This window comes from Haliaeetus leucocephalus, unplaced genomic scaffold, assembly GCF_000737465.1.
Source record: "Haliaeetus leucocephalus isolate CR32 unplaced genomic scaffold, Haliaeetus_leucocephalus-4.0 Scaffold646, whole genome shotgun sequence".
In the NCBI taxonomy this organism is placed as follows: Eukaryota; Metazoa; Chordata; class Aves; order Accipitriformes; family Accipitridae; genus Haliaeetus; species Haliaeetus leucocephalus.
In genome coordinates this window covers 452,900-479,857 of record NW_010973082.1, presented here as the reverse complement: position 1 = coordinate 479,857, position 26,958 = coordinate 452,900, and the positions used below count along the sequence as shown (strand labels likewise).

The window sequence follows — 26,958 nt, the reverse complement described above, 5'->3', positions numbered from 1 at the left end:
CAAGATGCCTATGTAGTAGCTAGTTTGTCATACTCAAAAGTGCATTTTTTTGAAGCAAGGCCAAATACTAACAAAAAGTCTTTCAACTGTCCTTCGAAAGACAAAAGCCTGTTTCTTCCTCTCTTCTTCAGAACTGCAGAGAGAGACTGAGAATACAGAATCACAATGGCTTAAAAAAATTAAAGCCAATGTATTGAAATAAAGAACCAAGTTTAAGAGCAGGACAACCATCTACATACCTCTATAAAAATCTGCTACTGAAAGCCTGTTTATAACCAAATCAAGGTCTCAGAAGTTTGGGGTTTCATCTATGATAGGCAAAGATAAGAAAGTCTTAAAATATCACAGTAAAAGAGGATGAAGCACTTCAATATAAAAATGGTTTGCTTATCTATGAAGCTTGAAAAACAGATATCATGCTGCTCAATTAATATTCAGCATCTCAAGCCAATAGGCAAGATAGATACAATGAATGGCATCATTTACATGATTACAACAATAAAGAAAAGCAAGCAAAAGGAGAAAAAATATTAAGAAAGAACCAGTGATCTAAAACACTCATCCTTTCGGGGAACTTCCGCACTAAGTAAAGGTAAGAGGCTATATTAATCTTAACATGGATCCCCCCACACCTTTTTCTTTCTCCTTTCAGTGTTGTTATGAAGGCGCTGATTTCCAAAAATGTGCACCTTAAATCACATTCTGCCTGCTGGCATCTTTACAAGACACTATAACCAGAGTGGTTGGTAATTTTTCAGCTCCTTTTTTTCCAAAGGAAAACATGCTCATTCAAACACTCCTCACGTCCTTTTAGCATAAATATTAAATACAGCTCGCAATTAATGGAGGTGAATTCACACTCTAAAACTAAAGCCTGTAGATCTAAAGATCCAAACTGTAAACATATCATTTGTGCATTGAGAAACACGAGCTGAGAAGAATGAAAAGGAGAGGAGGGAGCCTGTAAATAAGCAGACAGTCTTAGTCCTACCTGTCAGCTCAGGACTTCCAGGCATGAGTGCATCATTCATGCACATACAACAAGAAACAGGTATCTGAGTAACAAAGTAGACCAGGTGGTGTCTTTTTTTTTTTTCTGGCCTCCCCCCCCCCCCCAAAATACCTTTTCATTGATATGCAAAAAATACCAGGAGAATAAGTACAGTAATTATGAGAAATGTTCAGGACTTGTTCATTTGATTGAAGTATGGGACATTAGTTGTGGGGGGAGACGAGGACCTTACTGGTTTATGTGATGGTCTGTGGGACAAGGTGCTATTTTTAATAACTGTTAAAAACAAATAAGGTCTCCTTCCAGAACAGAACTACAGAAACTGAAGTTCTTCGAGAAGAACATAGAGAAACAGCATAAAAACCTTGCTAACCCATGGGCTGGCACTCCTACCCAGTACCAGAAAGCACATTACCGATGATCAGCTCTACAGCATCCCATCACATTTAACACAGCTGACACCCAGATGAGCTGCAGTCCAGGAGGATTCACCAATTCAACAATTTTACCTATGAAGTAAAATTGAAGTATGAAGTATGAAGAAGCATTTTTTAAACAGAGTTTTAGTTCTCATATGAACATTTTGCATTTTAGCATCACTACCCTTTTGATGAATAATTTCCTTTTGTCATCCTCCTATATTTCCTTCTGTCATTATTCATTTGTCTTCCCTGGCAATGTGCTACTTTCCTTCCCTTCCACTTCCAAACAGATGCTTTCAAGCAGTAGTTAGTGCAAAAGGTAACAAACTGCCCAATTGGAATCCTCAAAGATCTGTTGGGCTTAATCTCAGCAACTTCTGTTGAAGTCACAAACAAGAAGCTTTATGTCTTGTTTTCCCTTTGTTTTTATGAGCTATTGACCAGTTCCAGATTGTTACTGCATCTGAAGACCTTGCTGGCCTTCCCTGCCTTCTATTATGTGTTGATGACAGATATTTTCTGGTGTTTGGCACAGAGTCTTTGCTTCCTGACGCAATTATCAGACAAGACAATCTAGACTTCGATTCCTCTGCAGATGATGCCCAGCTGTATCTGTTGCTCCCAGCTGATGTTGCAATCATAGCATTAGAGCTGTCAAAAAGCCCAACCAGAGCACTGTGATGGACAAGCATGAAATTGCTGACGGTGATGTCAGCTGGGTTTCTGGTGTGAATTTGATTTTCTGATCACTTCAGTGTCTCACTGAACAGCTCCTGTCAAAAGCAATAACTTTGTGGCAGCCTGATCTAGACTATCCTCATTATTCTACTCACGCAGGCAAAATTAAAAGTTTTGCTTGTTTATGTAATATTGCCACATTTCTATGAAACACTCACTGGTTTATCCAACCTTTTTCCTGTATACTTGTTTAAAAATACACTTTTAATGTTAATTTTTAAAACATTTCAATTTTCAGTATGCCACAAACTTCTGGGTTGACAAAACATTGTATTGACAAAGTTGCAAGATATAAGAGGAGTTTCAATGGAGAGGGAGTTCTGGCACCCAAAACAGGAAGAGAGAACACGTTAGGGCTAAATACCAAGTGCATTAGCTAGATGTTTTTGCTGTGGACATTAACATTAACCATGCTTAATGCTGAAATTTAAAGTGAGATGGTTTTGCTCTACAGTAGTTACGCTGATTGCCTATTGACACACTCTCTCAGAACTACTTTCCAAATTATTTCCAAATTTCCTATCACTACAAAATCAAAGCAATCGTCTTTAAGAGAGAAAACAAGGATACTCAAAAGATGTGATCTATCAAAGCCGTATCATTTCCTTATTCAAGACAAAAGCAACATTCTGGCTATATCTGGTTTGAAAACTGTCATTAGGATCTACACCAGCTCCGTGTCATTCTCGTCAGGACGAGCGAGCAAGGTCCAAGTGAGCCAGCAGAGCAGGGCTGATGCTACCAGTATAATTAGCAGGTCTGGGAAAACACCAGAGGAAAAGTGTCAGTGGGCAAATAAAGCAGAGTTACAGCTGAATAGCCAGTCAGCTCCTACCCCAGCCTCACTAAAGGGGCTGCACTGGGACACCAGGGCTCAAACACAAAATACAAAAAGCAGTAGCAATAAAGTACAAGCATTGTCCCATTTGTTTCATGAGGGATTCAGTTCTTTCAAAGGATAAATAAAACACCCACATGTTTACTGATTAGCAGGTGACAGCAGTAACCTCTCCAAGACGAGTCTGTCTGGAGGGGAAAAACCAATTCACTGTGTTCATCAACTTCTGTCCCACTGGGAAATGTCAGTATGAATCGGCTGCATAAAGTAATTCCCACAGTTCTGTGGATTTTGTGCTTAAATTAATGGCTTTGCTTTGGAAACTTCACCTAATTACAGGTTTTTTCTTTTACTTTGAATGGGGCCAAAACATAAATCAAACAATGAGGAAAAGTCAAAGTTTTTCAGGCCCCTTTCCCAGGATATCCCCAAGCTATGCTCAAAAGAGCAGGGGCTGCAGAAGCTCAACAATTTCGTGACAAAGTGCTTTTGCTGTCATTTGAGAAACCAGAACCTGACTCATTATCCACATTCCAAACTCTGGTGTGCTCAACCCTGCCAGATGCTGAGTTCAGGAAACTCACCTCAGGATTAGGTCCTATAAAAAGGATGAAATGCAGAGTGCTGAAAGTGACAATTTGAGAATAAGTGATTTAAGTTGCTGATGTTGCTTAACCATTAATGGGCAATGGAGAGAGAAAAAAAAAAAAAAAAAAAAAGAAAGTTTTGGAAGCCAGACCAGGTTTCCATCATCGTTGGCACTCCTCAGCCCAGCAGGGTGACTGATGCATGCTGGAGCACTATGGCATTTTCATCAGGGAGATCAATTTTTTTTTCCCCTCAAGAAAATACAAGGATAAACCTATTTTCCCATCAAAGTTATAAAATTCAAGTCTTGATCCTTCCTTTTCCTGTAGCCTAAGACCTCAGTCTTGGTTCCAGAAAGACTCCACAAGACTGAGACCACAGTGTGCCTGTGATTCAATGCAAAAATAGCAACACCTAGCACAGCAGATATGAACTACATTAAAAATTTATCTTTTGGCATTCATAACCTTTGCTATTTACAAGTTATAATACTGCCCTCTTTTCATTCAGCATAACAAAAGCCTAAAGTCACTCACCTTTTATCCCTAAGATACCTTACTAAACCTGATGGGCCTAACTTCCATAAAAATACATTTATACTCCTTTTTTTAGAACTCATACTGACACGTGATCCCCAAATTGCTTTCCCTAGTAACTTCATACTGCTGAGGTGTGATGCTTTTGGTGAGTCTGGGTTGAAGAACATAGCTATTCCAATGACCTCCCTAGCCGCTACAAAGAGACATTAACTAGTATGTACAGCTGTAATGAAGGTAAAGAGGGTAAAACTGTGCTCATCTGAGTGGAGAAAAGGCATCATCTGCACAAGGTCAGAGACTCACACTTAAAAGTTAAGAAATTCTCAGACGTAACTTGGTTAAGCAGGATTTAAGCCCCTTCGCATTTTGCAGATTAAGCTCTACAAGACTGGAGTGGGGTCACAGGGCACCAAGAAACAACTTCAGAGAGAAGTAGCTGGGGGTAAAAAGGTAAACCGTTTGGAACGCCTTGAAAGTCACTGTGTAAGGACTAAGGAAGCTCTCCATGAAATCACAGCCCTGTTTCTGTTCATATCTGCCCTTCTCTTGTTCCCATCTCTCCTCAAAGAGATCAAAATCACCCTTACCGTCGGACACACTGTTGGGTAAAAGATTCCCCAAAACAGGAATGGGTCTGGTAAGACAGCTCTGCTCTTCTTGAGAGACTCACTGGCACTGCTGCTCCATTTATCATCTGAAGATGTGTTCCCAATTTATCAACAGAAGAAATTACTCCAACATTCAATATTTTATACTGAAACTGTCTTTTACACCTCCTTACCGAAGAAGCCACATGCATGATCCTACCCAGGATCTACAATGAAGTATTTTTAAATATAAATTTTTAAATTTACAGCTTTTGCTTTATTTTGCTGAAGATTTGTTTTTAAAACAGCTGTTGGGTAGAAAGAATCCCACATGCAAAATAGCACACACAAAGCAAGAAAAACACCGTTTCAGAGTTACTGCTACAGGTAAAATAAATAAAACAGAATCAGTACAGTTGTAGCATTTGAGTTTTTAAAGTTCACTATAGAACTGTCAGTTGATATGCAGAATACGTACAATAAAATGAACTGAAAGGTTTCCTATTCTGCACCCTGCCATCTCATTGCTTAGTCCCATAGAATCTCAGAAAGCAAGGCTGGGTTGGGTTTCATGAAGTAGTCTAGTCCCATCCCAGTTATCCTGATGCAGAATCAATTACACTTGCATCCTTCCTGACAATTGATCATCTAACCTATGTTAAAGCCTTCCTATAGCAGATGCCCAAAAGCCTTGCAAGGCAGCAAGTGCTGCATTTCCCTTATCATTATAAACATTTTCTCCTAACATAGCCTAATTCTTCCTTAGAATGATTTATAATCTTTTTCTGCTTAATTCTTCAAAGCAACTCTACTGTTCAAGGTGAACTTCTACGTAAATGGGACATCACAGGATGTCGTGCAGCTGCTGCACTGTGACTTGGATCAGATTTGAATCCCAGTTTCCAAATGCAGAAAATACATTAAACCTGAGACTTTGTCATGCACACAGACAGCCTACTTAACATGATTTAATTAAAAGGAATCAAAGCAATCTAATTATTCCAAGAGAGTGTTTTTTGGAACAATGCCCAAATTTGAAAAACAGAAATATAAAAAGCCTTACAAAGAAATAAGTTACTAAAAACCAAAGGTAACGAAACCAGCAGTTTCAAGGGCCAAAGATGTGCAGGTTTCATACTACCTCTCTTGGCTGTGCACGTACCGGAGCCTCCAGCCCAGCACACAAACCACTTTGCTGCTGCTCAAGGCATCAAGGTCACTGCTCAAAACTGCTGCTGTTGCTCCACTAGCCAGTTTAGCTAGCATGGTTTGTGAGGACGGAGGGAGCAGAACACCAGGAAAAAAAGGGGAAGAGACCTAATAGCAGGTTCTGAAATGACAGGAAAATTGTTACGGAACTTGTGTAGTCAGTTTTATCAAACTGACTGTTAAAAGTTAAAATTTTGGGAACGCTTACTCAAAGGCATGCCAATGGTCCTGGAAGGAAGCAAATCCACACTGCTTCCTCCTACTCCATTCTAACGAAGCAGCACAGTAACTTCAGAAACAGATTATTTCTACAACAGACAAAAGAATTCACCCAATTCAGGGTAGGGTGCTCCAGGGAGTGATAAATCACTCTAATCTCTGCATTCCTGACTGCCACCTCTTCGTTACACACAAGAATCCCTGCAAGTTCCCAGGACTGCAACTGTACAAACCATCCTGCAGTTAAATCCGACAGCCACATCTTCTACCAGCAACACCAACACCAGTACACTGGAGGGCCACTCTGCGATATATGGCAGTGCAGAAGCAGTTACGCGTAAGACCATGTTAGCAATCATTTTCACAGTAAGAGAATTCAGACCAATATCTTATATCCAAAGAATAAAAAAAATCCTGCAGCCAGAGATGTTTCTCAGATGTTTGAAGACTTATTAATGATGAACACTAAAAATCCTGGATTTAGTTTTCCTTAAAGTGAAAAAGATAAAATTGAATTAATTCAGATTCCATCTTTTATGGGGCAACTGCCAGTTTGATGCAACATGTTCCTCCAAATGTCTGGAACAAACTCTGGCTTAGACGTATAAAATAGGCATATATATGTCAAACAGTTTCCCAGGCATGCAATTGGACGACCATGTTGTGCCACACAGCAAAGCAACATCACTGATGTTTTACTTTTTTTTTTTTAAACTATTTAACACACTGAAAGCATACAAAACAATGAAAAAGAACATTGCCAAAATGATGGCTCTGGTCTTCCCAAGCAAAACATAATAATTCATTCAAATACTGGTGTTACAGTTATTTTACTTAGCTTAACACATTTAAATAGAAATTTTGAGCAACATAACCATTCATTAAATTAGAAGGCCCAAAACAAAGATTGGGTGCATGTACAGGAGAAAGAATTATGATGAAAACTCTGAAGATCACTGGAGAAATTTAAACCAATACCACACCTACACGCATGTGCTTCTGGCTTCATTTTCATCCTTGCGTAAGAACTCTGCCAAGCTGCATCTCTGTTAGAAAAGCAACAAAGTGGAGAGATGAGGAGTATCTTCTCTTTTTTACTATTTTAGAGCTATTCACCAAGAAGACTACCTCAGCGTAGCATTATTATTCCAGTTGCTACAATTTAACTTTTGACAAAATCAAAACATCATCTATGTCCCATTGCTTTCTTTTCTCTATTTTTATTAGATAATAATGATGAAATAAGGAGCAACAATGCACACTTGAAGAGTTTTCACATGATGCTCAGCACGGACTGAGACATATCTGAGTTAAACTACACAATGAAAACCTTTGTGCTTTCTTATCCTGTGACTTTCAGTGTAGAATAAAATAGCTGTGGTCGGAAAAACTGAAGTAAGTCCTTTTGAACTGAGTGACCAGTATATTAAAGTCTGATTCTGAATTATGGTACAGGAAAAAGCAATTCTAGTCCTTCAGCATTGCTCTAGGTTTTACTTACTACGTCAGTAGCATCACAAAGTGGTAACTATCCCCTTAATAATACAGGATAACAAACTGGCTCAACAGAACCTCAAAAAAAGCCAATGGGAGCCCAACTCTTAGAGACCACTGCATTTTTACAGTGATGGGGTGGGAACATTTTGGTACCATCAGCCTTTCTGAGGGCTTATTAAAAGACTTTAAACAAAAAACTCTTCATAAGGACGGCATAAATATATAGCAGATAAGCCGAAAGAAAAATTACCCGCAGTGGCACTGACAGAAATAGAGATAATAACTTCTATGTATATCTAAATCCTGCCGAGGAGACAGGACCTGGCCAGCCAGGTTACAGCCAACGCTGGATCCCCAACACCACGACCTGCTGCGGTTCCCAGTTGTCTCTCATGCAGCTTAGAAAGATAAGCTCTGAGAATGAAATGTGCATTTGATTTGTTTTTGCATGGCAAGGAATTCTCTTTCAGATCTCCACTCACTGAGGCTCAAAAGTCCTGGAAAATCCTAGCTTAACTGATTTCAAATAAATTTTTTTTTAATTATTAAGAGCAAAAGTTTAGGAAAAAGAGAAGACTAAAATAGCTATTACTTATAATGGCACAAAATTAAGACAGGGCATTTTAAGTATACACCACACAGATAAGCTTCTGTTCTGTTTTAAAACATTCCTCAAACACTAATCCTCACTTAGTAAAGCAGCAGCAGGGGAACAGCAGCATTTATACTTGCACATTAACAAATTAAAATACAATAGAAATAGCTTAGATAAATTAGAAGAGAATAGTGTTACCATAGTTTTATTTATTTATTTATTTTCAAAGCATTCTATGAAATCATCTTGTAATGACATGCAGGAAAATAAAAAATAGGGTCAAAATATTTCAGTAAGCTACTCAAAAGGTTTAAATCATATTCTAGTGCAGTAGAAAGGAAGCTCAGTGATTTGTGCCATCTTTTTTGTCCTTTTAAGGACTGGAACTTCAATTTTATTATTCTTGACTGGATGCTCAAATTCACCCTTGTTTCCATTTCTCTAAAGGTCACATTAGATTTCTTCTCTGAATATTCAGAAATTCTTTGCAATCGCCTCCAGTCCTTTTGTTAGGGAACTTTTTGATGTTGAGCAGAAAGAAGAAAAAAACCTAAAGCTCCAAAATGAGTTGGAACATGCAGACAAGCTCATATATGCACGGAATTCGGGTAGTTACCCAAAGATCAGATAAAGCACAAGTAATCTCCAACAGAATCCCATGTAAGTGTGTGCAAGGGCTGTATGACCCAGCACTATTACCTTGCACTGGGTAATATCTTGCATCAAGTAAGAAAACTGTGATGAATACAGTCCACAAAAATATATTTTTATATTTGTACATATTTATGAATTGTAAGTTAATTTCTATGAGGAAATAGTACACAGTACATCTAGCAAATACTGAGATTCACAGTTTTCTAAACACCTTTCTGATTTCCTCTGTCGAGTTGGAAAAAAAATAAAATAAAAAACGTTTAAGCCCAGCCAAGCCTCAGCTAAAGATTTGCTCTGGTTTACTGCAACCCAAGTTTGGGAAACACAGAGTAAGAATTGTACACTAGCTGTGACTGAGAGGCATCACTATGCTTTGGGGGTTTTTTGGTTGAGGGGTGGGCGGTGTTTCTCCAAGCCTTAGAGTTTTCTTCTCCTTAGGAAGGTTTTCAAATAAAAGTTACTCTATCACAAAACATAATTAAGATTTAAGACTGACTGCCATTTTGATTTTTGGTATTAAAAACACTTCAGATGAATCAACAGTCAGATCAATATTTCAACTACCAACAGAAAGTCTTTAATTATATCTATAAGGTGGGTTCCGGAAAATTAAAAAGGAATTACAAGATACACGGGGACTAGCAGAAAAACTTGGAGGAAGCTAATGCACAGCACGAGTAGTTGTTCCAAGTGATCAGGAGTTACAAGCTTTAGAAAGCATATGCTTAAGGTTTAACTTGCTGGACGCAGCCAGTTCGCAGCTACAGAGCTGACACGGCCATCATCAACCACAATCAGTTACAAGCAATGAGATCACCAGATTTTCCACCCCCCTATCACATCTCCAGGAGTGATGGAACAAAAAGTGTAAACGAAATTAACTCAAGTATTAAATTACTGAGCTTAAACTGTAGAGGGTAACCTCAGTTTAAAACTGCCTGGGTATCAGGAAACGTGAAAGTGGTAAGCATGACATAATTCTTTTAAGTGAATCCAGAGGAAATCCGGAGCAGTCTGACATGTGTGCTGAGCACATTGGTAGGAATAATAATAAACAAACAGAAACATGAACAAACACCTCAGGGAAGAGTCCATTTAGCATCCATAATGAGAAGTCATACTTTTTTTTTTTTTTAATCAAACTCTTATCTTCTAGAGTTTTTTAAAGAAATCAAAGAGCATGGAGATGAGAGAAAGTATCTTTTTGATATAAACCCATTTTGATTCCCAGAAGACATTTAGCAAGATCTTAACATGAGATTTGGAAGAAAGTCCATATATAAAGACTTGCTTATAAAACAAGTGGGTGGGGGGAGAATCATTAATTTTGTCCATGGAGGAAAGTCACTGTGAAGTTCCTATCAGTTTTGTAGACCAAATCATCCAACATTTTAATAAATACTACTGAAAAGGGAATGAGCAGAAATATGACAGTCTGTTGATGACAGAGGGTTATTCAGAATTACTGCAGGCAAACTCTGCCATAGGGAGTGTTTCAGCAGCAATACAGAAGAGGATATCCAATACGAACACATCTAAAAGTTATGCAAGAAGAAACACCATTCTGATTTTACACACAGAACAATTAGCCTTGAACTACATACTAGCACCCAGAAACAAGATCTTGGGAGTACAAGGAGCTGTTCTGTATAAACATCAGCCCACCATCAGTCATAAAAACAAGTACAGAGTTAGAAATTGTCAGGAAAGCAAGAAAGAAGCCCGAAAACCACTATGCCACTGTAGAGATCCAGCAAACACCTGTATCTTGAATATGGTCTGGTTTTGGGGTTTTTTTAGGTGTGCAATAGCTTTCACATGAGGAGTGATTAAATGGCCTAGGATTCATCTGCCAGGAGAAGTGATACAGAAGCTGTACGTAACAGTGGTCTGTAAAATGAGAACTAATTATGCTTTATTCATTTTTTCTCTTGGCTAGCCATTATGTCTTCCAACACTAGAACTAGGTAAACTAAAATGAAAATATCCATTTACATGTTTAGAGCAAAAGAACAGAGACACACAACTTAACTAAACATTGTAGAGACAAGCATGTCCTTGCCACAAGACACCACCATTCAATCACTTCTTTGAACTATAACTTTTCAGCTTTCATAAACTCCTGGAAGAACAATATATGCAGGACAGTAAAATACTAAGACTCCACCTCCAGCTCACAAAGCCATCAGGTGAGCAAGATACACGCTTAGTTCCTCGTGTGAAATGTTTTTACGCGTCTGCAGTTGGTCAGGGTACCAGCCAGGGTCCTGAATTACATCCAGTACAGCCCAGTTGGTCCAGTCCAGTTACCTACCCAGACAGTTTTTAATCACCACTTCATTATTCATCTTTGCTCACTCACTATAGTCTTGGCAGGGACAGTGCTAGAACTAATCTAGGGGATAAACCTCTCCTTGGAGACTGAGCTTCTGCACAGACCTCTGAGGGTCTGCATCTCAAGCAATTCTCTCCAAGCCATTTCTTCCACAAATTCTTCCAAAACACACTAACAGTTCCTGTTCCTAATAACTTTCACTACTAGTTGCTTTACACCCACTAATTTCTTTTCAATTAACTTCACTACTATGGACTTTTCACAACGTTGTTATACCCACACTTTCTTTCTTTTTCTATATATGACACTAAGTGGGCCTTACTTCCAAGTCTTCTGATGTTGAAGCTATTTTAGTGAAAAACTACATATTTCATTCATAGCAAAAATACTTTGTTCTTTGGTTCATTCAAAACCATTATTAATATATCAATCCTGTGATTTACCGTAATTTAATTTTAATACTTACTAAAACACATCTTTTTTCTTGCATCAAAGAAAGATTTAGGATCCTGAATTTACACTGCCTTTGGAAACCCATCAAAGAATAGACAAATTTAGAACTGTACAAGACCACTTTTATTTTTGTGCAATATCACAATAAATTAACAATCTACACAGAAAAGAATTCTTTCATGAGCAGTAGAATCAAGCCAATTTTTCTCCAACTTTGCTGCTCATTTTTGGATTTTCTGTCACCTGATCAGATGTAATCTCTTTCTGAAGGTTGGGGTGTTAATGGTGTTTCTCTCCATACGTAGCTGTTAATGTCTGGTAAGAGTTGGGCTCAGACTGCAGCCTGTTCCTTAGTTGACCAGGAGAGTAACAATATGCAGTCTGTCCTCTACCTCCATCCAGCTATTTTCACAAAATGTTCAGGACAAATTTAAATTCTGAATTGTCAACCCTTTTAAAAATAGCATGTGATGTGTTAAGGTTGCTGGGATATACGATGGATGCAAGATGCAACCACACACTGCATAGTTTTAAAAGCCTGGCTTCCTCAGAAAATCAGTCAAAAATATATTCAATCTTTGTAATTCATATAGCAACATGTTCTGCACTACCCCATTACAAGCATTTGTTTAAAATAACTCTTACTACATCAATAAAAAGTATGTCTTGTAATAAATCTGGATCCTTTTCTCTAGAGGTTATCTGACATTTTATCCAAAAGCAATGTACTCTAATTTGCGCAGCTGTTTTCCACATCCACCCCAAACAAAGAAAATAGCAGCAAAATCTTAGTAAGACAGAAATCCTTTACAGGCAGCACATAACCTTGTAGTCACTCCCAGCTTGCTGTCAAGCCTGGAAAGGATAGTAGCATGACAAGTTTGTCCTAAAGTACCTGGCAAACTCTGTCTAGCACAGAACTTGGCAGGAAGCCTGCAGTCTCACAGCGGGTTTTCTGAATTTCACAACATTTGCACTGATGCAACTTTGCTGTTCATTTCCTTACGCTTGCAAACATGAGTGCCAGAGCAGGATTTTGCTGCACCAGGTCATCAGACTGCAAAATGCAGGTAGCAGTGAAGTAAACAGCTGCAAGAGCATGTTATGTGATAACTTCAGAGATCAATTCAGCAATGTAAGAAGTGATTTCAATTTATACCTACTATCAATCAATCATAAATTCAATTGCCTGTAAGCCCAAGCTGATATGACCACAATAACTCTTGGGTTAGACACATGCACGCAAATACAAATTATTCTGAACCATATCCACAGACTCCAGGCTTTTTTCTTTTTTTTTTTTTAAAAACACCTTTTAGGTGTTTTAATCTTAGGTTGTGGGCACATGATATTACCCTGATGTAAATTCATGAGGATTAATCAAAGATAATAAAAACCTGCATAGTACAAGGGAGTATGCTGGAAATCCTAAACTGATGTTACAAGCAACAGCTTAACCTGGTTAATGCAGGCCGTGAAAAATGTTTCTGATAAAGTTATTAGTTATTGCTAACTTGAAAAATATTAATTACAGTGAAGACAGACATATTATAACTTACAGATACTTGAATTTAAATGCTAAACTAAGCCACAAGGTAGACTCTTGCAAGTCTTAGGCAAGTCCTCTGTAGATATTTGGTTGCATTTTAAAGATCCATCTCAATCTCCTCCATGCTAATATATTCACAAGCAGCCCAAGACTTAAACAGCTTTATTTGCTAGATGTCTAGGACAAAATGCATTACCAGAGCTAAGCTATAAGGGTGGAACATTTATTCGCTTGACTGTAGTCAGCAGTGTAGTGACTTTACCTTTCCTCTGCAGAGTCTTTGACCTTGCTTTTAAGTCCAATGTGAAATGAATTCTGAAGTACCTAATCTTCATTGTGTGGATTCAGTATTCAACAATACTTCCAAAAAAATACCGTTGAGCAGTCTGTTCATGAGAACTGATGTTGACAGGGAAGACAAAAATCAAGACTACTAACCTTGAATATCTGCTACAATAGATTCAGGAGACAGGTGTGTTTCTTTTCTCAGAAATTACAAGCTGCTACACACTACAAGTTTGCTCCAAGATTTATAGAAACTCTACCCACCAGCCTACCCTGTATGGTAAGAATCCCTCCCTATCTGTTCAAATAAAATAAATGTTCTGAGATGGCTGCATAAATAATTGTTTATTTTTAAACAAAGGGAATTGTAAAAGAACTTAAATCTGCTTCTCATATGCCAGATCTCCACCCTCAGACTGATGACAGTTTGATGGCTTTGATGGATCACATCACAAAATGCTCTAACAGGATTTTAAGTACACACCAGGACACCTCTTTAAAACCTACTTAGTCAAATAACGTAACTCCTAAGCAACAGTGTCATTTTAGTACTATTCCTTCTTTATAACCTCTATTTTAAGAGCTCTTTAAAGTTTCAGGCTCTGCATCTTCTTGTTTCTTAAATATAAACTTAGATATTACTCAGAGCCCAGTTTAGGCTGCAGGACCACGATCTGGTGCGTAAGTGAATCCTCAAACTGGTCGTCTTTATTTTCTGGTTAAAATGCATCGTACTCAACAGGAGGAGCTGCTATCCTGTACTCATGCTAGGAGAACTTGTTAATCTTCTCAATACTAAATAATTATTTAGCAATTTCGGGTTTTCCTCTGATTGCAAAGTGATTGTTTAATGAAGCAATATTCAGATTAACAAACAGCTTAATGAGTCAGAAGGAAAAACAATCATTCAGAGGTTTATGCTTTGTTAAGATCCATATGAAAGGAGTTAAAACCAAAGTATTTCAGACTTTTCTCATTCTGCCTTAGAGATGAGCAGGATTATAAATAAAAATGTAAACAGTTTTCTTCGTAAGTGCTCTAAGTTTTGCACAAAACTCTGATGTCTATTCAGAAAGAAGCTTCAGTTGTCTAATACAGTATCATTTGCATGTCCAAGTTTGCAGTGACTGAATCCTTGTCCAGTGGATCCCTAGTGGTATCTACTAGATAAAGAGCACCAGGGTCGATGCAAGTGGATCTGCAGAAGGCTCCTCCCTGTCTCTAGTCGCCAGTGATTCACTACTCTCCATGGAACACAAAGACAAGGTATTTTTAAATAGGTCACACAGAGGCTGGGTGGTAATTACAGAAAAACGTTAATCAGATTTGAGCAGGCAGAGCTGCTTATCTCTTTCAAGAAGCCTTTCTAATATCAGTTCTTTCTTCACATCTTAGGACAAATGACATTAAGAGTACAATGGTCATATGAAAATACCCTAGAATACACAAATCTTGCTTGTCTGCCAACTCTGGCCTCATTTTGATGACAAAATACAAAACAAAACAGACAGGCAGTATAAAACATGTGAATGGATCTTAATTTCAGAATATTACAGAAAGCAAAGCAAGAGAAAGCATGGTCACTGAACAACTGCATTCAAATAGAGGATTTCAAAATTAATAGGAGTCAGATGCTGGGTGATAAAGCAAAGGAAAAGCATTTCAGAGGCAGTCTCGGGAAGTTCCACCTTGGCAAGGAGGCCCCATTGCTTCTGCAAATGACAAAGTGTGTAAGGGAGGGGAAGGCAGTAGGTAAAATAAGAATCTTGTTCTTGGTGGCCTTAGGCCCTTGGCACCTTCCCTGCAAAGCAGGCCTTACTCAATGTGCATCTGGGAGATTTTACCAGGTCGCTCTTCACATTTTCAAGGGGAGTTGTTTAAAATGTGCAGAAATAACGATGGGATGTTCTGGAGCCTCTGTCCTGCAGCAATGCAGGTCTGCTTCCCAGAGAGAGCACAACTGAGGCAGGCATCATCATCCAGCAGCTGCTTGAGCAGTTTAGTGATTTTGAAGACTGCCACATTTCAGAGAGATACACTAACCTAAACAGTCACATTACTGCATCACTTTTCAAATAAAATGGGAAGAAATTTTGTTTGTTTACAAGTTAAATGTCCTTTTCATTGTGGTTCAGGCTTATCTTTCTAGACTTCAGTGACAGCTTTCCCCTTTGCCCCATCTCCTTCATTTCAAGGTCACTCCTGCCTGCAGTGTTCAAGAGTTTCAGCAAGATGGCAAGACCCAGAGGATTTTCCCACTAAACTGATTTTGCAAGTTCATTGACTTAGTTCCAGAATGCCAGATCACTGTTGATCTGCAATGCATGAACAGTTCAGTTCACAAAACAGCTTAATGCCACTTCCTTGTCTTTACAGCATCTGAACACGCTTCTTCACATCAGTTCATGCCTGTAACCATTTTTTCCTTTTTGTGCTCCGTTTTTCCACAAGAATCTCAGAGAAATCAGTATTAAGTACATTACTGCTGCAATTTCGAGTTTCCAATTTATTTTCAGTAGTGTGTTCAAGATTTATCAGATTTTTTTTTCTCACTATCAAAAGAATTAAAACATGCATTCTACCTAGACTGAGCCCCAGAATTGCAGTAGGGAGCTTTCCACTTGTACAGCTTACTCCCAAATCCTTTAGTTATCATTGCTAGAGGAGATTTTTTTATGTACAGGTGGTACAGCTACTCCCATCCGAAAGCAGTCACATCAGCAGGGCCTACAGATACACTGCTACAATTCAGGCTATAAAACTCCAGGGAACCTATGCAGTGGTTTAAGATGCTAAAATCTCCACAGTCGTTCATTGTGACTTCCTCCTGATGCTTAGCACCCCAACTGCAGAAGAAAATAGGTGGCCCAGTTCAGATTTTTCAGCACAAAAGAGTAGCTTCAACACAATGCATCTTTGTTGACGGTTTAAACTGAGACCCTGGTCTTGTGTTGTCCCCTGCCAAGCTACGCTGTGGACGAGTGGATGGTTGGGCTGCAGACCACTCGGAGAACTACCAAAAGGAAAACTACAAGTCAGATACTGCTTAATTTGCCCTCATTTTCTCCATATTCACAAGACATAAGAAAGTGGCTTTCATCATTTACCATACTTACAATCTGTGCTTTTCTGGCTAAACTACCAGTTCTTCTAGAGGGATATTTTGCGAAAACAGCACGTGGCTAACGGTCAAACTCTGAATGGTACCACAACAATTTTTCAGATAAAATGAGAATGTGAATAACTGGTTTTGGCAACTATGCTTGTTGACCCCTCTTCTATGACAGACTTTTTTTTTTTTGTGGAAAAAAACACTGGTTTATGCTGAAGATAGTTGATCTTTAACAAGACAGCAAAAGATTGATACAGCAAAATTTTGCAGAGCCTGAAATAGTTGCCAGATTCAAAAGGTTGTTGGGAAATAAAAAACAACAAACATAGTCCTCTTAGGAAAAACCTGGTTTTGTTAAACAAGGTCACAATGTCTTTTTTTTTTTTTTTTTCCCCTCTTCATTTTTTTGTTACATGTTCTTATATCTGCAGAGTAGGGAGAGACCAAGTACAAGTTTTTCCATTTTACATGTTCCCCTTTGGAATTCTACAGTATTTCTTCTTGCAGGAGCAATTAGTATTTGCTGTTGTTTTAAAACAAAAACCCTACAGAAATAAAGGAAAAGTATGACTCACAGAGACACCAATAATTAGGTCATGTGTTCAATTAGTTTTCATGCTTAACTAGTTACTCTTTAGGAAATGCTCAACCTTTGATGTGCAGCAGGCAACTTACCAATTAATTAGGCAGAAGGAAGCAATGTAAGGAATGAAACCTCAGAAACCGTATCAAAGCCCAGAGATATCTAATGAGGGAAACAACAGCATCAACAACAGAAAACATGCACAAAAAGGTAGAGGCTTTAAATTATCTGTTTCAAGTATCTTGGCTGTACTTCCTCTGAAATTAAGAGAAAACTGTTGGGAAGCAGACTAGAAAAGAGAAAGAAGCAGCCTCGTTTGATCAGAAAAGCATCACTGTTTCCTTGAAGGCTTGCCACAAAAAATATAATCTATCCGTATTGTATGAGATGTCTCCTTAGAGACCATCACTCACTGGTGGATGCGAGCTGCAAGAGGCATCACACAACATATGATATCGGATTAGAAAAAAAATAGGAAAACCTTTTATTTAAAAACCTGCATAGTTAAGCACAATGGGACACAGACACACTGCTGGGAGTCTCAACCTGGCACCAACACCTTGGGGGAAAAGATAATATATAGCTATAGTTCAATTAACTAACTAACTAACTATTTCTATTAATGCCACACATAAAAGGAACAGGCATGCCTATCTGGGATTAGTACCATGTTTCTCAGTTCCCTTAGGCCTACTTCAATAAAAGATTGCTGCAGTCACTCCTCCTTGACTATGTCACCTCTTTGAACTGAGTGAAAAAATGGGTACAACCACGTAAATTAAATGGGCTGGAAAGACCTAAAACATGCCTATATCTGCCAGACTAATGAGTTCAGATATGTTACTGCCTGTCTCTTAATAAGTGACACTAATGTAAGTAACGGAGCATCAAAAAGAGAACTGCATAAGGAACAGAAGCAAAACTGCTGTGTGACAGTGTCCACACCATCATTAACACAGCATCCTCAATGACTAGGGATGCTACAGATGCAGGCAAATACCAATATTTGCTTTCAAGCCACCCTTCCCAAAGGCTTTCTAAAAGTTTATTTGATCTTGCCTTCTAGATTTCTCCACTCCTTCCCCTAACTGGGATTTTCATCACCCTTCACAGCTCATAGTTCTTCACTCCGGGGATGTCCATTCAGGTGGAGCTATAATGAAATACAACTAATCCCATTAGATAATCAAAATAGTGCAGATGACTGTCTTAGCAAAAAAGGAGGAAGTGGAGACAACAATGTAGCACTTGAATTAGAAAAATCAATACTGTAATTGACTTTGTTTTATTTAGGCAAGTGGGTGTAAGGGGAAGAAAATTCTTTGGGATGTAACATTTAAAGCTCTTCAGCGTTGCTGGTGTTGGTTATGGCAAGGGAAGTACAAAAGCCCTAGAGCTACTGGCCTGAAGGGACAGGAGGGAGAGTGGGGGAAATAGACGTTGCACAAATGACAAATTACAGACCTTGCTGTGGTTAAATCTTACAGAGAGGTACAAACCTCTCACACACCATTAAGTTACTTATCAGAGGATGTAAAAAAATCCCAAATTCCATAGAAGAATTGACTTTCTACTTGAAGTAAAGGTCTATATAAAAGCAAGATCCAACTAAAACAGTTTTGTAGGATCTCAGAAGAGCTCAGAGTGTTTCGCACCTCTGTACCTTCACTGGCTCACTTCCAAATCTCTTGAAGACCAGGGCCCAATGCCCACTCCCTCCAGTGGCAAGATGGCCTGTTTAAAGAAACTGACACTTGAACATTATACCCCTGCAACTGGCTTCAATGAACAGCAAATATTCAAATTGCTACAAGGGTCTCCGGAGCAATTTTCCTCCTCCCCTGAAACCTCCGTACACATCAAAATAAGATACCAGACCAAAGTCCACCTTAAATAGAGCAGAGAACGCAACTTTCCTTTTATTCTAACCCATTCATGGTCCTCAACTCTTGTGTATCGTAACTAAAGTTTTATTTTCAGTCCAGTTTAAAGGGTAACAGTTCCACTCCAGTTCTTGGCTTTGCTTGGCAGCAAGGCTGTCAAGGTTCTTTGACGGCCCTAGTGAACACGCCAATTACATATTGCTTCAGCTCAAAGAACACACTGCTTGTAATTACTCTCTAGATATCCTCTTCTCCAGCTCTGCTATTACTCCTCTTCTTTTCACCTTCCAAACCTTATTTCTTTCAGTAATCACACATGCAAACTGAATTTACCGACAACCCTATACTCTGGTCTGTTCCAAACCTATTGCTCTCAGTATATTCTCTTCCACCTGGTGACTGCACTTTCAAAACTCCCCTACAACCACTTGCCTCTTATTTCTATATTGTACCATGCTGTAACATTTACCAGCACGTTTAGAGTCAGGCTTCTGTTATGCTAAGACCCTATCACATTGACTGCTATTGTTTTACCGCCTCTTTGTACTCTCCCATTTGTTTGCATCAGTCTTATTTCAGACTGCGAGCCGTGCAGCAGCAGTTTCCATGTCATCTGTACACCTGGCTCAGCTGAACCCTCCTCCACAACCAGGGCTCCTGTGCGCTGCAAGAGTACAATTAAAATTAAAAAAAGGAAAAAAGGGAATCCTTACCAAACCACACTCAAGGGAGTCACAAACATCTGTTTTTCAGTGGTCTCACAGCTAGCTGTGCAAAGACCACCGCATGGCACAAACTCTCAGGAAAAGGAGGAAGATTTTAAAAAACTTAAACATTAATTTTCACTGGGACAAGGTCCTGCTCCTCCAGTGTTACAAATGCACTTCGTGAGCAGTAGAGGAATCTAAGTGTCTCTGAGACAGCTTTCTTAACCTCACCTCTACTAAGAAAGAGGTAGTTACAGTTCAACTAACTAACCATTTCTATTAATGCCACACATAAAAGGAACAGGCATGCCTATCTGGGATTAGTACCATGTTTCTCAGTTCCCTTACGCCTACTTCAATAAAAGATTGCTGCAGTCACTCCGCAGTTTTTGACCTTCTACTGGCGGGACTGGGAAAGTTTCTGTTAGAGAATAAAGAACAGTTCTGCAAAAAGCACCAGTGTAGGAGTGCCATTGGGATTCATTTGGACTAGTAGAAATCACAACAGAAGCAGCACAATTATTGAGCAAGATGAGAGAAAGGAAGAAAAGTCCTGTGAATTTTCTGGTCAGTTTAGAGTTAAAGAAACTGGTCAAAAGCCATAGCCAATAAAAAGAAGAAAAAAAAAAAAAACTATAATTTCATGCAAATTTAATAAACATATGCTCCAGACTACCTCATACCAGATCCTGAATTATGTAAACTGTGCATCATTCAACCTACAGTTCTGCCTTTGGCTACACAGCCATATTCTCAAAGGCATATACACAGTAATGGAAACAAAGGAAACTTTATTGTCTAGGGAAGGCTAGACGCCAAGTAATGAGATGTCCATTACGAGAAAGGGGAGGAAAAAAAGTCTGGCATCTTTCTAAGAATGAAGCCAGCAATCACAGATCAACCTCTTCTCATAGCATTCTGTGCAATACTGCACACAATGATCATTTTACACAGGGTAACTGGGACTTTTTATACCAAAGTACTGTAGCTCAGTTCAGAGAACTCCAGCCAAGAGGATGCAGAAAAAGACACTCTCTCAAACCAGTCCACAAGAAAAGGAACAGCGTGCTGAACAGAGAAGCAGTAGAAAGCTGAATAACACCTTCATCCTCTCCACTAACCCCTCTGCTCCAGCTCTGCAGAATGTTACAGCAAAGAACCCAAGTCCCAGGCTCTGCTGATAAATGGATGTAAACTGGGACTTAAGTTTCTGCTCATAAAAATCCTCACTAGCTACTGCATCTCTATAAACCATCTCACTGCAGCAGCACTCAGAATTCACAGTCTGTTACTCCTATTTTCAAACAAAGTCTCTTGACTTTTAAACTAAGGAAAGTTCCTGCCTTTTGAATGGCATAACATGCAACACTACCAAGAAAACTAAATTTGCATCCAAACAACAGGGAAGATATTTGCTACTTACTGCCAGCACAAGCCAAGGAGTGCTCTGCTGGTCACTTACTACAATGTTGCACCTAACACAGGCAGTATTCTGCAAAGGGTAATAAATGAAGATCAGAAGCAGAGAAATACCATTTCAATGTGATCAATTTCTTATCTAAATATTTTAAATACAGAGCATGCGAAGAATCTCCAAAAGAATTTTAAAGTATTTTATTCTGGGCAATTAAAGTGATATAATGTGCTGTCTCAGCTAAAGGCTCTCCTTTCTCATGGTGTTATGCTGACACTGTCTGCCAAACTCTTTAATCTAGGCCCTGTAACCGGCAAGCCCCAGTTTTGCTCAGCTCCACCAGCCATTTGCTAATCGATCAGTCCGCAGATTCCCCCAAACACCAGAAGAGCAGTCCCAGGGAAGGTTTTTCCCCTCTAATCAAGCTGGGCACTATGGGGTCCTGTGCTCTTAACTTTCACTACCTTTTCCTCCTTTCATTCTCAGCTGCTTAAGCAACACCTTTTATCCCCTGTAATTGAGCCTGCTTTCCAGATTACCCTCAGGTTTAACCCCTTCCACTACCACCTAAATTACCTTTGCACTGAATCGCAAAAACTCTCACTTGTTCAGAAAATTCTTTATAAAGACAGATAAAGCCTACAGCTTTGTCATCTCCTACTCTCTTCCCCCAGTAAAATTTTCATTTGAGAACTGCAATGAAATGACTGAATATTGTTTAACTGCAGTGTTTTGCAGATGAAACAACAGCTGAAGCGTTTTTTACTCCCGCAGCACACAAATTTATGTAGCTACACAACAATAAAGCAAAGTCTTAAATTTAATCAGAAGAAATACTTCAAGCAATGGCAAGCTGTTAAATTATTTAGAAAGGGGCTCAATAAGACCTGGAAGGAAATATGCATCAGCTGTGCAGCCTGGGAGCTTCCAGAAACAAAGAATTTTCATGCTTACCCCTTTTAAGGCTTTTTCATATAAGCTATTTGTATTTAACAAAAACAGGCGTGTATTTGAACAACATCCTACAAATTATAAGCAGACAAGCACTGCACTAGTAGTGATGTCACAGGACTTCCCACTCAGCGTTTATTACTGACATGATCCATTTACCAGTAGTTAGCACCATTTGTACATTCACAGTAAGATATTGACGACAGGCATTTCCTAGTGTAAGGATTGACAGTGACAGCCCAGTAATATTGGCTATTTCAGAAGATTTTAATGACTTGGTCTTTTTTTCAGACTGCCTAGTTTTCCCCAAATCATCTTCCTTCCATCAATTCTTCAACAATTCCAAAACACTGAGAAATAGACAAAACTAGATGTATTAGTATTTATATGAAAGGTCTAGGAAATTCAATAATGTTCCTATTGTTTTATTGCAGATGGCACATCAACTTCTCTTTATTACTGCAGAAAACTCAAGAGCCCTGTAGAGTGCAATAAAACGGTACGTGTATAGCTTTGTAATGTTTCAAAGGGCTGTGATTTACTGTTCAGAACCAGGCACCTTGCACACAAACATCTGAGCTCAGTAATTGCCTCATGTTTTGTGCAAACTCTACAAGGCAGCGTGAGGTCGGCCCACACAGGGTACCTGCTGCTTCTAGATGCCTGTCCCTCATTCCCCAGTAATATGGACTCCATTATTAAACAACAGAGAAAAAGGTTCGTTTTCACCTTTGCATCAAGATGTTTTACTCTTCTATTTGATTTCAGACACTATTTGAATTTTCTGCCAAATTCTTCGGCTGCTAGAGAGAGATTTTAAAAAACTGTCAATGTACCTAGAGGAAAAACGCAAGAGTAAATTCTCTTGTCTTAAATATATAGCATATATGCTTCAAGAGAAGTCCTTCTTATATAAATATACTTACAAAACACTTCAGAAAAAAGCATACCCACAGATGATTATCCACAGATTTAATAATGTAAACATTTCACCACTAAAACCAATAAGACTCCTTCAGGTAATACATTCGGCTTTTACTGAATGATAAACTCACTTCTAGTCAGTCAACCCTGAATAAGGCAGCAGGGAAGTATCGCACAAAGGCAAGAAGTAAAGAACTGGTACAAACTGTATTTACATTCAAATTGCTCTGAATATAATATTATTTCCATCAAGTTTGAATTAGAAAGTAGAAGAGGAACTTGGAACGCATACAACAAACTACTTCACCAACAGCCTTTAACAACACACGTGCCAACAACCCTTTTTTCAGTGAAAAATATTCTCAGCAGTGTCTGGCAAAAGAAAAGTTTGTATTTACTACTGCAAAGATAATCTCAAAGCCACCTGTCCTTTATCTGAAGGTATCAGTCCTTCATGAATGAATGGAAGACTTGGGGGGGGGGGAGCGGGAAAAGAATAAAAACCCAAGTTCTCTATCTCCCTGTAGGAACAGGGATGTTCAGAGCTTCTAGGTTCCAGACCCAAACAAAATATCAGCAGTGGCAATCTATCTTTATTGATTCTATAAACTACAAAGAAACTACTAAATGAATGTAACCCATCACAGTTTAAATAGAAGGACTGATTAAAAGTACTTAAGGGCACTGCTAACACAAAGGCCTTCTCAACCAGTCGTCCTCTACAGAGGACAGGGAAGTACCAGTAACTTTTCCAATTGCAGACCGTACTCTTAAACTATATACTAACAGACATTATAGAGACATTCAGTAGATTATTTATACATTAAATAAGGTAGTGAGCGATGTTAGAAATAGAAAATATAGTCCTGGTGCTGACAAAAGTGCACATAATTATTATTACTGAAGACAATCTAAAAGGAAGACAAGAAATAATGCCTCCCTAAAAACTGAAGGCCAGGTTAGCATGCATGCCACATCATAAGGAAAAAAAAAGTTAAAGCAAATCTACAGGCAGGTTCATTCAGTGAAGTTACTACTTCTGTTTGGGTTACACATTACACACTTATAATGATAAATTTATGATTTAATAGTCAATAGTCCACGTACTTTGAAGAGGAATATTTTTACCCCAACTGCCTCAAGCATACAGATAAGGACATGAACATACCAGGGAATATTAACAGTGAAGACAATTCTACAGTTTGGGTTTTGTATCTATTTGGAAAACTCTGCAGACTTCAAATTTCATTCTTTAGATCTTTGTGTAGTTTATTTACTGAGACACATGAAACTATGGACATTGAAATATCCAGAAGCAAAACACTTCCCCAATGGTGAAAGAGTGAGATGTTACAAAACAGGAAATAAATAGTCAGTTGCTTGCATGTTTCTTTAACTCCTGCTTTGTGTTACTACCATTCAAAACATTCATTTTCAAAAACATATACACACATTATACTTTAGTTAGAATTAGCAGTTACCAAAGCTCTGAAATCATGTTTTACAACAAAGCCAAAAGCCTTCCTCAGCTACTAACTGTACAGCATTCATTTGTTCCAAAAGATAAAAACAGTACTGATGAGTGCTGGGACACAGTTTTGAACTACCCAAGGCCAAACACATTTTTATAACAGAAGAAACTATAAACTCAGAATGAAAAACTTCAGAACATCTCAAAAACACAATAAAGTCAGCGGAACCTAAATTTAAAAAAATCACGGTAGGACTTAGTACTTTAAACAAATACCCCAGACATAATCAAAGAAAGTGCTAGCCAAGAGGGGCATCAGCTAGAAAGCTATCAAGTTTGACAGCCTGCAAGAATTTATTCACGCTGATGGATGAAGGAGGCAACAAATGCTGCAAGAGCACCTCGCCACGTAACAGACACACATCTTAGCTTTCAGCCGTTGAATGTTATCACAAAGGAGTATCATATCTATAGCTGCAGAGGGGAAGCCCAAGGAATACTTACTCTTGGCTGCCAGTTTTCATACTGCTTCTGTAAGTTTGCACCAATTGTTTCCAGAGCTTTTTGAGGACCCATTGACAGAGGATCTAGGAAATATAATACAAATGAGTATTTTTGACCACAACTGAATCACTCAGCTTGACAAGAGGCAGAAATTATTTCCAATTCTATGTGCATTTAACCCTTTAGCTACTCCACATTATGTTTCTGTAAAATCCAGATCTACAACCTGGGAGATCAAAGTCTACATCAAAGCATAAACACCACCCCCCTTTGCAGAAGAAAGAAGCCAAAAGCTTTCCACACTTTCCCTCTCCAGTATTCTGCTTGCAAGAAAGATCATTTAATGATATTTTAATGCAGGTTCCTTTCATGCATTCAATTTCAAATTCATAAACATTACATTCTTCATGGAATTTACTTGGGTACAATATCCAAAAATTATCCCCAAATTCTTCACTCAAGTACAAATTAAATACCATTAAAGACTATCAAATCTGGAAGATTTCTCTCACTAAGGTAATAAATGCAATTTTATTTTGAAAGACAGGAGAGGCATTACATTTGTTTCTTTTAATATTGAAAAAAGGTTTCTATAGTAAATAATGACAAAAATTTAAATTGGTGAAATATGTGATGATAAACATTTTTTCTTGATGAATGCAAAATCCCGCTTCATTTACTTCCATTGCTTCCTGCTTCAGAGATTATATGCCATTTGTAATTTTTAAGAAGTTAATTTCATCACTAGATAATTGCCACCATCCATACACACCAATACAATTTCAGCTTATGTGCTTTATTCAAAAAACATGGCCATATAATTGACACTATTCATAAGTTTCAAAAAAACCTAGAAGCTAATATTTTACAATTTAATATAAATTATTTTAGAAGCACTTAACCAAAACAATGAAGTTTGGGGTTTTTTTTAATCTTTACAAATATTCTACCTTGTACTGTTAGAAACAAAATATAATAAAGTAGGATGAAAGCAGGATTTTATGACTTAATTTTCCTTAAATTAATAAAAGCTAGGATCCTATTTAAATTTTAGTATACTTTTGTAGAAAGATTTAAGGTAATGTGAGTATACCATTTACCTTTTTTCAAAACAAACACAAACAGTAGTAAATTGTCTGCTCAGATTTCAAGAAGCCTGTCTACTGCCTTTGGCTGAGCTGCAGCTGTTGTTCTAGAAGCCTCACCAGAGCCGTCTCCAGGACAGAATGAGCACTCGCTCCCCACTACAGACCCTGCTGTTGCAGCACTCACTGACATACCTTTTAGAAATATATATATATTAGCAGTCTTTGTTGCTCTGAACTGCAACAGTCCCCTTGCTATTTAAGGTGAGCTGATACTCTTGAGATTTTGAACAGTACTCCCCCAAAAATATTCACACTGCCTTGTAACATCTTTTGTTAGTTAATATGCCTTTAGCTACTGCTCAAATTAAAAAAAAAGGAAACAAAAAAATAGCATAAACACACCAGAATTTTGAGTCCTTCAAAAGGACCAAACTGAAGTTCAGAAAAAGAAATTAAAAATACTTCACACGCACTTTCACAGCAGAGGAATGTAGTTTGTGGACTCTGGAGTGCCTTCAGAGCAATTAGCATTATTAACAATACCCTTTATACAAAAACAAAGTACACTGGTGCCATTCCAAGAGCCAAACAATGGAAATTAATTATTTTTCTAAATATAGCTCATGCCACCACAGTCATTACATGAGCTTTCAGCCTCCCTTGTTGAGTGCATACGTAAGGCTAGCGAACGCCTGCAGATACGCAGGCCAAGATACCGTCGGTATCATCACGGCATGAAGCTCTCTGTGCCTTCAACCGTGCCAGGTTGACACTGTAGCACCGATGTCAGCTAAGGCTTAA

At 38.4% G+C, this 26,958-nt stretch overlaps 1 protein-coding gene across 1 annotated transcript in view; it reads right to left on the bottom strand.

Annotated features, from left to right (window-relative positions):
• The window catches only part of RPTOR (regulatory associated protein of MTOR, complex 1), a 160,815-nt gene that overhangs the window by 117,772 nt on the left and 16,085 nt on the right, over positions 1 to 26,958 (bottom strand). The window contains exon 3 of the mRNA XM_010578552.1: positions 25,070 to 25,152. Coding sequence (XP_010576854.1) covers positions 25,070 to 25,152 — 83 coding nt within the window. The remainder of the gene's footprint in view (positions 1 to 25,069; positions 25,153 to 26,958) is intronic.